Below are 14,804 nucleotides of genomic sequence, written 5' to 3' on the forward strand. Positions count from 1 at the left end.
TCCTTTCCCTGCTTTCTGTTTATTTCATTGCTATTGGTATAAATTTCTTTTTTTTTATTATTTACCACTTTATTGGTACACATGTTGTCTGTGTGTGTGTGTCTGTGTATATTATATCAATAATAATAAAAGGCTAAGCGCGCATGCGCTTTTCAAAAATCGTGATTCCTGGTGGCGTGAGGTGTGCTTCTGTGCCAGTCCTCACAGCGCCTGCGTGTGACTGTGCAGAAGACACCAGCAACTCTTCCCTCCCGCTCCTCTTCAAAGCGGCCTGCTGAGGTTCGCCAGCCGCTGTAGCGAACCTCGCAAGCCGCTCTCCACCTCCGTGCAGAAGAAGGAGTCGGGGTTGCCACTGCCGCCACACTCACACGTCTTCCTGCAGCCCCGCCCACTGCCATGAAGCAGGAGAACCTGTCCTCGGCGCGTCACCGTCCGCCCTCACTCGCCGCTGCCTCTCACTCGCCGCCTGCCCTCTCTCCCTGCCCGTGTCATCGCCGTGTCACCTTCCGCGCTCACTCGCTGCTGCCGCCGCCGCTGATCCTCTTCTTCAGAGCAGCCTGCAATCGGGGCCGGCTTTAAAGAACCTCGCAGGCCACTCTCCAACCTCCGTAGCACGCTCCCTCTGACGCACGGGATTGTGCTACCGAGTTGGAGAGCGGCCTGCTAGGTTCGCTAAAGCCGTTCACCATGATCGCAGGCTGCTTTGAAGTGGAGCAGGCCAGAAGATGCCAGGATGGAGGGAGGGTAAGAATGGGGCCAATACAGGGGGGGGCAGGGGGAAAGGGAAAGGGGGCTGCTTTGGGGGGGAGGGGTGTGCTTGGGACAGACAGGTGTGCTCGGAGGGGGGGGAGGGGGAAGACAGAAGGGGCCATGGAGAGACAGGAAGAGGGAATGGGGGCTGCTTTGGGGGGGAGGGGTATGCTTGGGACATACAGCTGTGCTCGGGGCAGGGGGAAGACAGAAGGGGCCATGGAGAGACAGGGAGAGGGAAAGGGGGCTGCTTTGGGGGGGGGGGTACTGGGGGGAGACGGAAGGGGCCATGGAGAGACAGGGAGAGGGAAAAGGGGCTGCTTTGGGGGGGAGGTGTGTCCTGGGGGCAGACAGCTTTGCTTGGGGGGGAGACACAGAAGGATACAGACAGCGGCCAAGGAGAGAGAGATAAAGAAACACAGACAGATCTATTCTAGCACCCGTTAATGTAACTGGCTTAAAGACTAGTATATATATATATATATATATATATAACACACCTTCAGAATAAATTATATTGCTTTATAATATGATTAAGAAAAAGTTAAGGGAGCCAGGAATAGAACCACCATAAGGTGAAAACAGGGCTCTCAGAATGATACTTGACAAAAACATGGGAGATTTCTTCCATTGACTCTTTTGGAAGTCCCCAGTCCTAGGGCTGACCAGGTAAGGGAAAACTTAGGCCCCCCGGTAACAGTGGCTATAGCAATAGCATAACGAGCTGAAGAGGATTACTGTACTGTTCTCTGCCTCAGGTGTGGGGCTTGCTGTACACTTTTAAGCTGTAGTGGTAGTCAGTGCTGGGTGGGTTCACAGTACTCCTGGCGGAATTCTGCACATGCGAGATCACAGTTCATGTAAACAGTCAGGTCTAAGCCAGCACAGAAGGAGGAAGTGATCCACTATGCAGCAGTTCACTTCCTTCTTTACTGTCTGCGTCTGCCCTGATTTCTACACAGCATGTGTAGAATTCTGTTTTGAGGAGATGAGAAATTCTGCTTTTGCAGAATTCCGATAGTCTAACCTCCATTTAGGCCCCTACATGGATGAGGAAAAGTCCTAAATTTTGCCTGGATGCCTAAAGCAGTGATCTCAAACTCGTGGCCCGGGGGCCTGCCAGGTACTATTTTGCGTCCCGTAGTCTGTAGTAGTGCTGTCTACTAGTGCTGCCCGCTCTTTGCAGAGTCCTCCGGCTTCCTCCCTGGCCTCCCACTCTTATCTTCAGATAATTACCGTTGCCTGCAGAGAGGATTGCCAGTGATGTAGTGATCCTTTCAGTTTGCCGTCATCCTCAGCAGCACGTTCCCTCTGCCACGATCCTGCCCCTGATGTCAAATGCTACAGCACTGGCGATCCTCTCTGCAGACTGCGGTAATTAGCTGAAACTAAGACTGAGAGACCAGAGGGGAAGCTGGAAGACACTGCAAAGAAGGGGGGAACATGCAGACCTTCGGGGGGGGGAAGATTTATAAACTATAAAGAGTTTTACCTCATAAAAAATTGTCATTTCCTTAATTAGACATTAACTATTTTTTCTATGGCCCTCCAAGTACCTACAAATCCAAAATGTGGCCCTGCAAAGGGTTTGAATTTGAGACCACTGGCCTAAAGAGATTGCCATGGGAGCAGGGAATTGCTGACGCAGTGAGCAACTTAAAGGAAGGATCAAATGCAGGCTAAAAGCTCACCAGTCTGGTAGAAGTGGTGGGGGTGAGTGGGCTTCCCTTGAGAGAACCTGGAGTAGGTCAATGGAGAAAAGGTGTAGAGGTTGAACAGAAAGATGAAAGGGCTGGGTGAAGGAAGTGGACAAAATTTAAAAACTGTTTGAATCTAAAAAGAAGAAGAAATAATTTTTTCATCCAAAGATGTTTTTCCTACCTCCTAAAAATTTTGTAAGGTATCCATCCTTTTCTAAATATTTTTCTAACCAAAATTTCCCATTCTTTTATGAATGTGGAAAGAGGTTGTGTCATGTGCATCTGGCTGACTTTCTAATGATTAACAAAATGGCAGAAAATAAAGGTGCAGGTGACACTTAATAAATGGTTTGACAAAAGAAAAAACTAAATAATGCAGGAGGATACCTTTTGAATAGCAAGCTTACTGAAATTGCTTTGGATTCATGTGAGTGAGAGCTTATGAGCTCCTGTCCTGCTTTTGTTCCCAGCACGTGTGGAGTGAGAGTGAAGACTGCCTGCCTTTCCTGCAGCTGGCACAGGATTATCTCTCCTCCTGTGGCAAGAAGACGCTCCACGAAATTCTGGAAAAGGTTTTGAAGTCTTTCAGACCCGTAAGTCCCTGTTCTTTTATATCATCTTCATAACAGCAGAGTTGAGTGTTTATCCTTCCCGTGATGAGATAGTATTTATCTGACTTTGCAGACATAAATTTTGATTTGGTTTTGTTTATCTTAAGCATATATCAGTCTTAAGACCAAAAGGATGATAATAACTTGGCATTTCCTCCTCCTCCTTCCTGTGAGGAAAATGTTTTTTCAGTGTCGGTGCTAAAACAAGGTGAACACTATTTGCGGAACAATATTGGGTTGGCATAGCAGTAGTTGCCAAGTCAAATAGAAATGAAGTGACATGGTAACTTTTGCCTGCTCCTTTTGTCTTTCAGTTTTTTAATTATAAAATGCTCAAGTCCATGAGCCTTAATTTTACCATATTAATTCCCTCTTCTGCTTCTCAGTCCTCTTGCTGAAAAACACCATGGGTCATACCAGAATTTGATACTACATGCAGACTTGAGACTATTTGTCTTGGAGGGGGGGGCAGGCAATAAATTCTGCTTCCATAACAACCTGTATTGAGATATTTATGACAGGATTTTAGCTGGCTGTGAGTAATAGCTGGACCTCTCTCCCTTCAAAAATTGGTGATCACTATCTCCCCAGCATTCCCAGTAAGCCTGAAGAAAAGAAGCTGGGCTTAGTAATTGAACCTGGGTCTCCTGCATACACTGCCAAGGAACCTAAAAGCCAACCCTAACTCTATTACAATTTGATTTTAATTGGCTTAGGTATAGAGACAGAATTACCTTCTCATATGTAAACTGATGATAATGGTATTTCTAGCAGGGTTAAAGTATTTTAGCAGGACAGCTTGGGGAAGCTTGCAGTTTTTTTACAGGGTAAAGTTGATTTAAATGAAATTGATTTGTCATGGTTTTCTACAGAAAGATTTTTGCTGTGAAGAAGCATGTTCTCTGCAGGCAAACATTCACAGTTTTGAGAAATGTAAAACTAGTCTTCTGTGATAATATTTTCTAGATAGAAAAAATGCCTGACATTATGAATGGATTGATGGAATACATTTACCAAAAAATTTAAACTTTGCAGAAAGCTATCTTTAGATAGATTTTTCTTCAAAAAGCATTTTATTAAAAAAAAGTCTGATTTTTGTTTGTTTGTTTAATCCATTGATTTTTATCCACCCTGATTTTATATCTGTTGTGTGGAGCACTTTGGGTTCCAGTACTGTAGTTAAGAGCAATGTGAATTCATTGTTCTTTTAAAAAGAAAAAATTTCTTTTTCATCCTGCTAGATCAGTCCAATCAAATAGGTTGTGTCCCACTTCCAGCAAATGGAGATAAAGAAATTTCACTCTTCCAGTGACATCACTAATAGAAGGGCTGATACAGTCTGGAAAGCATAGTTACTCACCTGTAGCAGGTTTTATCTGAGGACAGCAGGCAGATATTCTCATATATGGGATGATGTCATCCACAGAACCTGGCAAGGACAGTCACTTTAAATCTTTAAGACCACCTGTACCGTTCTCATGTTGGTGCTTTTCTGCCTGATGTCGACTCATGTGACCTTCAGAAAGCTAAGAAGTCAACCTAGGGGAGGAGGGAGGGTTGTGAGAATATCTGCCTGCTGTCCTCGGTTAATGCCTGCTACAGGTAACTATTCTTTATCCAAGGACAAGTAGGCAACATATTCTCATATATGGGACTACCTTAGCTGCCAGGATCATGCCTCTGAGAAAACAGTTATTGACAACTACCATGAGCCTGGCAAAACCAAGAGTTGGAGGGAAGTTGGTATCTAAGTAGAGCATACATTTTGAAGAACTGCTTGGCCGAACTGACTGTCCCATGTAGAATGATTCTCTAAACAATAGTGGTTTGTAAAGGTGTAAACTGAGGACCACACACAAGCCAATCACATCCACTTTGAAATATTAATGCCCAGCGATTCAAACAGCAACATCCACTTGCCTCCTGGAAGTCATTAAGGCTAAGAGAAAGAAGACATAATCTCTCCATAAACAGTCCGACCCATTTTGGGAAGTAGATGTGCTATGGGGGGCATAGGCAGGGGCAGTTAACAGGTCAGAAAGAGGCTTGGAACGCAGTGACTCCTTTCCATTTTCAGTATTTGACATCAAAATACTTTTGTTATTTATTTAGTATAAAATAATGGTGTTGCTCCAAGAGCTAGCTAGCTTGTTAGAAAATCATGAATCACTAAAGTTGCAAATGCTGAACCCACAAATATGAATGGAGACCTGTTTGTTTCGAGGCATTGCCCAGAACCAGATTTGAATCACTTCTTGGTAACGTGAACGAGACACTGTGTCTCCCTGTTTTGTTTGTTCATGTACATGACTACCTGGTTGTCTGTTTGATTAAGGACTACAGGATTGAGGAAGCGATCTTGAAATGTGCAGAACATATTGCGGATTGCTCGCTGCTCTAGGAGAATGATATGGAGAGCTTTCTCTTGTGTGGACCAGCTGCCTTGAGTGTGAATGCCGTCAAGATGGGCTCCCCAGGACAAATGTCAGGAAGTTCTGATTCACACAGCGAGTGGTGGACGCTTGGAATGCTCTCCCAGAGGAGGTGATGACGGAAACTACCATTCTGGGTTTCAAGCGTAAGTTGGATGCACACCTCCTTGCAAATCACATTGAGGGATATGGGTAATCAGGGTCTCCATCTGGGAGCACCTGGCTTGGCCTTCGCGTGTGCGGGTCGCCGGAATAGATGGACCTAAAGTCTGATCTGGTGAAGGCGTTTCTAGTACAGTATTGGGGTTCAAGAAGGGATTGGGCAACTTTCTGAAGAAAAGGGGATAGAAGAGTACGGATAGAGGACTACTACACAGGTCCTGGACCTGATGGGCCTCCGCGAGTGTGGACTGCTGGGCGTGATGGGCCTCTGGTCTGACCCAGCGGAGGCACTGCTTATGTGCTTATGTTATGTGCTTATGTGGTGGAGTATGGAAAAGAAGACCCTGGAAAGATTGGCCAGTGATAACAACCACTGAAGAGATTGACAAAGACTTTGTTACTTGTAGTTGTTGGGCTATTGGTCCCGTAGCTTTGAGACCATTGGGTATCCTGAGATGTAGAGGGCAAAAAATGGAGTCACTTGAGCTGTAGATGCCATGTGGCTGAGTAGACACATCATTTTGTTTGCAGTGATGCATTGGAGAGGGGAGACTTTCAGGCATATTTGGATCAAAGTGTTTAGTCTTTGTTGGGAGAAACAGGCATGAGCTTGATCTATGTCCAGAACTGCTCCAATGAACTCCAGAGTTTGTGTAGGTTGGGGATAGGATTTCTTATAATTGACTGCAAATCCAAGAAGTTCTAGGAGATGTACTCAAGATGTTGGAACTTTGATCAACCAATCATCTAGATCAGTGTTCTTCAATCACCGGTCTGTGGACCGGTGCTGGTTCACAGAAATTTTCTGCCAGTCTACAGGCCAGTATGTGCATCGGGCCCCATTCAGTGCTCTTCAGCTGCCAGGTGGTTTACAAAAAACATTTGTACAAATGCTTCGAAGGTCATAACATAATATAATAAAATAAAAAGAGAGACAAACAGAAAAACACACTAAAGGGTAAAGATGGATACAAAAGGAAAAGCAGAAAAAGATACATCATCTAGGTGGGGGCAGGACAAACCAAAAGGATAGAGAGGGAACATGAAGGGGCAAAGGATGCGGCAAAGAGCCTGGAGGACAGAATTAATCATAGATTGAAAACATACTTTAAATAATGAATGTGTCTTGGAACAAGAAAGTTTTAGGCCTGATTTTGAATGTAGACACAATGTTCTTGTTTCAGATTGATAGGGAGTTCCACAGCAAGGGTGCAACAACGGAGAAAATGATTTTACGTGTAGTATCGTACACAATTTGACACATGGAAGGGATTGCAAGGAGAGACTGCTGAGTTGAGCGGAGTATCCTTGAGGTGGTATAAGCGGTCAGAAATCTATCAATAAAAGCGAGCAAGTGAACAGATTGAACTTTAAATGCCAGGAATAATGTTTTAAAGGTGATCCTATGCGCTACTGGAAGCCAATGAGCTGTTACCTGATCATATTTCTTTGCTTTGTAAATTACTTTTATAGCTGTATTTTGTATTATTTGGAGCCTTCTGATTTCCTTTTGGGTAATGCCCTGGTAGACAATAGTCCAAATGCAAAATTACCAATGAATGAGTGAGAATTGTGAGAGATTTGGTGTCCAAAAGAGATTGTAAGGAACAAATTATTTTGAGCTTGAAGAAGCACGTATGAACAACTGAGCTGATCTGATTCAAAGGTAAGCCTACCATCAAGGATAACTCCTAAGAGCTTCATGGTTATGTTAAATTTAATTGGGGGTGGATCTTATATAGATTGGAATCTTCAATGATTCGTTATTTCTCTTTGGGAATAAAACTACTGCTATTTATTATTTCTAAAACGCTGAAAGGCATACATACACACCGCTGTACATTTTAACAACAATAGATGGTCCCTGCTCAGAAGAGCTTACAACTAATTTACACAGGACATTTTGGAGTTGGGGAGATTATGGTAGAGGAAATGATACAGTGGGTATAGGTATCTGACAGCAGTGAGTGGGAGTTAGGAGTTGAAAACAGATTTTTAAAAGTGGGCTTTTAGTTTGGATTTGAACGCTTCTTGGGATGATTCAGGTAGCCTGTTCCAGGCATACAGCTCCGCAAGAAAAAAAGGATGGAGTGTGTCTTTATCGATGTTTAGAGAAAGCATGTTATCTGTAAGCCAATCATTAATGATATCAAGTTTTTAATTAACATCCTGAATTTCAGTGGCACTGTCCAATTGGATAGGATGAAGAAGTTGGATGTTGTCCACGTAAGCAAATATCGCGAATTGGGCTATAGTTAATAATTGGGCTATAGTTAATTGGGCTATAGTTAATAATGGAAATAGAAAAAAACGAAGTTGACCTGAAAAATTTTTCATACTGCAGCTTCCTGGCTTTAAGTGATCTCTTCTGCAATTTAGAGCACAATGTGCAAGAAATGTCTCCGTGTTCAGGACTTAGACACTGGATATACCAGTTATGTGGGTCTGTACCTGAAATGGTCCTGTAACACCAAGTGCACTGCTTGAAGCCACTAGGAGCCTTGGACTTTGAATGAAAAACTGCCGATGTTAGGTCAAAGGAGGTCAAGTAAATGATAAGCTGGAAAAAGCTCAATGCTCCCAACCTGAAAACAGCCTGAAGGCCCTTGACTCTTACAGCTTATTTTTCAGCAATTAAAATTGATTCCCTCACAGCGGATAGATAATTCATTATTATGGCAACAGGGAAGCAAGTTCAATTTGAGACTGCCTTTGCTGCAGGCACTAGCATTAGCAAAAGATTGAAGGCGGATCCTTTAAAAGTACCACTTCCCAAGGACTCTATTGACATCTTTCATGGAGAGGATGGAAATGGTACAGGATACAGTGGCGGCTAATTCAGTGAAGTTAGCCTCAGTGCACAAAGAAATTGGCAGCCTTACTAAGCAGGTACAGATCTTTAACACAAGACTGGAGAGCTGTGAACACAGGGTGGAAGCCTGTGAAATTAAACTGGTCCAGTGTGAATCAGACCATAAGACCATCATGCACCTGTCCAAAGAATTGGAAGATTTGAATAATAGGGGATGTAGGAAAAATGTCAGGTTAATTGGTTTACCTGAGGGAGTAGAAGGTAATGATGCCATCAAATTTTTGGAGGGCTTACTACCAAAAGTGCTACCACTGCAGGTTCCTAAGCCACTGGAAATTGAAAAGGCTCACAGAGTCCCATCAAGAAGGGTAAATGGTCAAAGAGGCCCCAGGCCATTGATTTTTAAGTTGTTGAGCTTCCAGCAGGCAGTGGAAATTTTGAGACTAGTGGTTTTTGAATTGAGGTGTTCTCTCGAGTGTCCCGGATTCTCAACTTGCGGGTTCCGGTGGACTGGAGACATGCACTGCTGTATTGGCACCAATTGGATCTTGATTGGGGAGATTCCTTATTTTGCAAGTTAGCTTTCACTGCTGCCCGGTTGGCTCTAGCATCCTTGTGGAATCAGGGTCGACCTCCCACTTGGAATATGGTGGAACAGCGCTTGACTAACTGGCAGCTTCTTTTATCAGTTGACGGCTTTACGACATGGCAAACACCATGGCTATGCTCGTATTTGGAGTCGTTTTCGGGCATCTCTTGGGATTAGTGGAAGGGAGGAGTGGGGTGTTGATTTTAATGTTTGATTGGGAGACCCGGACTGGGAAGACCCTATTACTACTATTTTTCTTGGTGGAGTTAGGAGATCCTTTATCCTACAGGGTGGTGTGGGTATTGTGCTTCGTCCCTGGGGGTGGGGGGGGTTTGATGTGGTTTTGATGGACTTGTGGTTAGTTTTAGAGTTTCTGGGGCTGTACCTACTGTTTAATTTGTTGACAGCAATGTTGATGTTTTCCTTTGTGCTTTGCTGTTGCTGTGTGTTCTTGCTGTATACTTATGTATATTTTTCAATAAAAGCTTTCATTCAAAAAAAAAAAAAGAAATTTTGAGACTAGCAAAATAAAAGAAAAATCTAAAATGGCAAGAATCAAGAATTTTGCTCCTGCCAGACTTTGCAAAAACAACAGCTGATCTGAGGAAGATGTTTCTGATGCTCCGGCCATAGCTGAAACAGTTAGGTGCACAGTATGGATTAATGTATCCAGCAATAATGAAGGTGACCCATGCTAATAAAACTGTTAATGATGAGGACCCTGACAAATTGCAAGAATACATCAGCCAATTTTCTGAAGAGATGTCATAACTTTAAGGAGTCTGCTGGATAAAGTGTTTTATTTAAGAACATAAGCAATGCCTCTGCTGGGTCAGACCTGAGGTCCATCTTGCCCAGCAGTCCGCTCACGCGGCGGCCCAACAGGTCCAGGACCTGAGCAGTAATCCTCTATTTATACCCTTCTATTCCCTTTTCCAGCAGAAAAATGTCCAATCCTCTCTTAAATCCCAGTACTGTATTCTGCCCTATAACGTCCTCTGGAAGCACATTCCAAGTGTCCACCACACGTTGGATAAAGAAGAACTTCCTGGCATTTGTATTGAATCTGTCCCCTTTCAACTTTTCCGAATGGCCTCTTGTTCTTTTATTTTTTGAAAGTTTGAAGAATCTGTCCCTCTCTACTCTCTCTATGCCCCTCATGATCTTATAAGTCTCTATCATATCCCCTCTAAGTCTCCTCTTCTCCAGGGAAAAGAGACCCAGTTTCTCCAATCTCTCAGCATATGAAAGGTTTTCCATCCCTTTTATCAGACGTGTCGCTCTTCTCTGAACTCTATCGAGTAACGCCATATCCTTCTTAAGGTATGGCGACCAAAACTGGACACAGTATTCCAGGTGTGGGCGCACCATCGCCCGATACAGTGGCAGGATAACTTCTTTCGTCCTGGCTGTAATACCCTTCTTGATTATACCTAGCATTCTATTCGCTCTCTTAGCGGCCGCTGCGCACTGAGCTGTCAGCTTCATTGACCTGTCCACCATTACCCCCAAGTCCCTCTCTTGGGTACTCTCATTCAATGACATCCCTCCCATCGTATAGTTGTACCTCGGGTTTCTGCTTCCCACATGCAATACTTTACATTTCTCAACATTGAACTTCATTTGCCATTTTGTCGCCCATTCTCCTAGTTTGTTCAAGTCCCTTTGCAATTCCTCACAGTCCTCTTTAGTCCGAGCTTCCCTAAATAGTTTGGTGTCATCTGCAAATTTTATTATCTCACACTTCGTCCCTGTTTCTAGATCATTTATGAATATATTAAATAACAGCGGCCCGAGCACCGAGCCCTGCGGAACACCACTCGTGACCCTCCTTCAGTCAGAGTAGTGTCCCTTCAACCCTACCCTTTGTTTCCTACCTGCCAACCAGTTTCTGATCCATCTATGTGCGTCTCCGTCCACCCCATGGTTCTTCAGTTTCCGGAGTAATCGTTCATAGGGCACCTTGTCAAAGGCTTTTTGGAAATCAAGGTATATGATGTCTATGGGGTCACCTCTGTCCATCTGTTTGTTAATTCCTTCGAAGAAGTGTAGTAAGTTGGTTAGGCACGGTCTCCCCCTGCAGAAACCATGTTGGCTGGTTATAAGAAGTAGAGAATGACACGGGGAGCGATCCCCGCAGGGAGCCGCGGCGTGGTGGCGGTTTGGCTGCGGGTTATGGAGACTCCATAGCCAAATCGCCGCAGACACGGGGACAAAAGTTTTCACCGCCCGCAAAAACGGTGAAAAGATTTGTCCCCGCAGGCCAATGTACCCCCTTCTAAGTACCGCTATTTACCTTGTCTTCACCGTGTGTCTTTGGTTCGGGACCGGGTGTTTGATTTTTTTTCCGGCGGCCATGTTTGTCTCCGCCATGTGGTCTGTCTCCTCCAACTCTCTACCCGACTTGCACGTTGCCGCATTGACTCCGCCCCCCAATATACTGGTTCCTCATTTGATTCGTGGCATCCCCTGCCGGCTCAAGAGCTGTGAGGAGCTGTGCCTAGCGATTGCTCTGCTGATTTGCGGCGTCCCCTGCCGGCTCAAGAGCTGTGATCAGCTGATCAGGAAGAGAAGCTGTGCCTAGCGATTGCTCTGCTAAGCAAGTACCAGGCACAGCCCCTCTCCTCTTTTACCGTACAAACAGCATGCTAGTTGTGTGAGCATAGCCTGGTAAAAGGAAATCCCATTCCCAGACCAGGAAATCAGCCATTTTCGGTAACCTGCAAATGCTTGGCCCTGATGCTTTCCCACCACCTTTAGGAGATATTTAATCCTTTATTTAATTGCAAAAATCCTGAATTACCATAGGAAAATCAGGACCCAATCATTTTTTTGCAGTCTGTTAAATGGACAGTACTATGCAGATCATGCAGTAACAGCCTTTTGTTCATTTCTGCACTGGAAAAAGGATCATTTCATATCCATGTGCAATGTTATTGCGGAGGGGGCCTGGTAATTAGAACCACGAGTCATCTGTTCTCTTCCCTCTAATACACACCTTGCTCCTTTTCGGTAAAGCCTTAAGTCAGCAAACCTTCCACAAAACGAGATTCATATATCACTGCCTGACATGGAACAAAAGGTAAATTGCATTGCTCAAGAAAAGCAGGAAAGGGAGACCCCAGAGAAAGAATAAATGTATGCTGCGGTGACGGTGACGGGGCGGTGAATGGGGTAGCAGTGGCGGTGACGGAGCGGTGAAAGGGATGGCAGGGGCGGTGACGGGGCGGTGAAGGGAATGGTGGTGACGGGGCGGTGCAGAGGATGGTGGGACGGGGCGGTGACGGGGACAAATTTTTTCCCCGTGTCATTCTCTAATAAGAAGTTTGTTTCTTTCCAAGTGATCATCGATGCTTTCTTTTATCAGTGCTTCCGCCATTTTTCCGGGAACCGAGGTCAGACTCACTGGTCTGTAGTTTCCCGGGTCACCTCTTGATCCCTTTTTAAAGATGGGCGTGATGTTGGCCGTCTTCCAATCCTCCGGGATCACGCCTGTTTTCAGGGATAGATTGCATATTTGCTGCAGTAGTTCTGCTATCTCCTCCTTTAGTTCCTTCAGAACCCTTGGATGGATTCCGTCCGGACCTGGAGATTTGTCTATTTTTAGTTTATCTATCTGCCTGCGCACATCTTCAAGGCTCACTTCCATGAATGTTAATTTTTCTGCTTGATTTCCATTGAAGAATTGCTCAGGTTCCGGTATGTTGGTTGTGTCTTCGTTTGTAAATACAGACGAAAAGAACATGTTCAGTCTTTCCGCGACTTCTTTCTCCTCCTTCACTACTCCCTTCCTGACTCCATCATTCAGCGGTCCCACCTCCTCCCCTAGCTGGCTGTTTCCCTTTAACATATCTGAAGAACGGTTTGAAATTACGAGTCTCCCTGGCTAACTTCTTTTCATACTCTCTTTTAGCTTTTCGAACCACACGGTGACATTCTTTTTGATACTTCCTGTGCTCTATCCAGTTTCCTTCAGTTTTGTCCTTTTTCCATCTCCTGAATGAATTTTTCTTATTACTTATCGCTTCCTTCACTATTTTAGTCATCCATATCGGGTCCTTTATTCGACTCTTTTTGCTCCCCTTTCTGAATCTGGGGATGTAAAGATTTTGCGCCTCGCTCACCATGTCCTTGAAAAAAGACCAGGCCTGTTCTACCATCCTCCATTTCTTGGAAGTGTTCCTAAGTTTATTCCTTACCATTTTCCTCATTGCTTCATAGTTTCCTTTTCTGAAGTTGAAAGTTGTCGCCATGGTTCTCTTTCCTTTTGGTATTCCTGCTTCAACCTTGAACTTGATCATGTTATGGTCACTGTTTCCCAACGGTCCCACTACTTCCACTTCCTTTGCTGGTCCCATTAACCCATTTAGGATTAGATCCAAAGTGGCATTTCCTCTCGTCGGTTCTCTAACAAGCTGCTCCATGAAGCAATCTTGTGTAGCCTCCAGGAATTCTGTTTCCCTAGCGCATTTTGAGTTTCCAAGACTCCAGTCTATCCCGGGGTAGTTGAAATCTCCCATAATAACTGTGCAACCGTTTTTGCATTCTTGTTTCATCTCGGCTTCCATTTCCTTATCGATATCTCCGGTTTGCCCGGGTGGGCGATAGTATAGGCCCATTTTTATTTCATGTCCCTTTCTTCCTGGTATTTTAACCCATAGCGATTCCAGCTTGTTGGTCGTCTCCGCTGTGTCTATTCTTGTCGATTGTATGGTTTCTTTTATGTATAGGGCTATTCCACCTCCTTTCTGTTCTGACCTGTCCTGGCGATAGAGCTTAAATCCCGACAGTGCTGTATCCCATTTGCTTTCCTCATTCCACCATGTTTCAGAGATTCCAATGATGTCTAAGTCTTCTGCATTGGCCACGGCTTCTAATTCCCCCATTTTGTTTCCTAGGCTCCTTGCATTAGTATATATGCAGTTTAGATCCTGGCATTTAAGTGTCTTCATTTCCTTTCCCTGTGTTTCGGTCTTTAGTGTCTTCTCTTTTGGTACACTCCTTCTAACCACTTCTTCTGGGTTAGTCGACTCCTGTAATTTGTCCTTTGTTTCTTCCGAGCCTTGCATTCCCTTAGTATCATCACGTGATACCTTCTTCCGAATCATCGACACTAGGTCGACTGTCGGCTTTCCCCTTTCTCTTAGTTTAAAGCCTGTTCTATTCCTCTCTTACTATACTTACTATACTCTTCTATTCCTCTCTTACTATACTTTACTATACTTCATTTTCATTTTATATTCAGTTTAATTTTTCTGTTAGGTTGGATTTTTATTCTCTAATATGTGATTTACTGCAGTTGGAAACACTTCATCACCATGGAGTATTCTAGGAAACAACTGTCATTTTGTTATGGTTCAAGATTTATTCTAAACTGCTGTTTGGAATGCTGTCGAAGGTTCAAAAAAAAAAAAAAAACCCACTGGCTAAGGGAAAATTAACAAGAGGCTTGGAACACTTGAGTTGACATCATTCGCTTCCAGCTCACCCTCAAACTTACCTACGTTGACAAGATGGTCAGTGTGTTTGTGCTGGACAAGAACTGGCTGATAAAGGAAAATACCACTGTCTGTGGAAAGTACTTTGTCACGGGCAGTGTGAATGCCTTCTGAGTGTTAACTGCTGAGGTGAACTTATTTCCAGAATTTCTGAGAACTCACGGCATGGGATGTTGTTTATTTTAATGTGAATGGAAACAGGAATGTGTGGGTAATGGATTTATATTTTATAATATTCCTTTGTGTTTTA

At 44.1% G+C, this 14,804-nt stretch overlaps 1 protein-coding gene across 1 annotated transcript in view; it reads left to right on the forward strand.

Annotated features, from left to right (window-relative positions):
* The window catches only part of MTURN (maturin, neural progenitor differentiation regulator homolog), a 64,935-nt gene that overhangs the window by 22,130 nt on the left and 28,001 nt on the right, over window positions 1–14,804 (forward strand). Inside the window, exon 2 of the mRNA XM_033930052.1 lies at window positions 2,921–3,043. Within this exon, the coding sequence (XP_033785943.1) occupies window positions 2,921–3,043 (123 nt within the window). The remainder of the gene's footprint in view (window positions 1–2,920; window positions 3,044–14,804) is intronic.

This window comes from Geotrypetes seraphini, chromosome 2, assembly GCF_902459505.1.
Source record: "Geotrypetes seraphini chromosome 2, aGeoSer1.1, whole genome shotgun sequence".
NCBI lineage: Eukaryota > Metazoa > Chordata > Amphibia > Gymnophiona > Dermophiidae > Geotrypetes > Geotrypetes seraphini.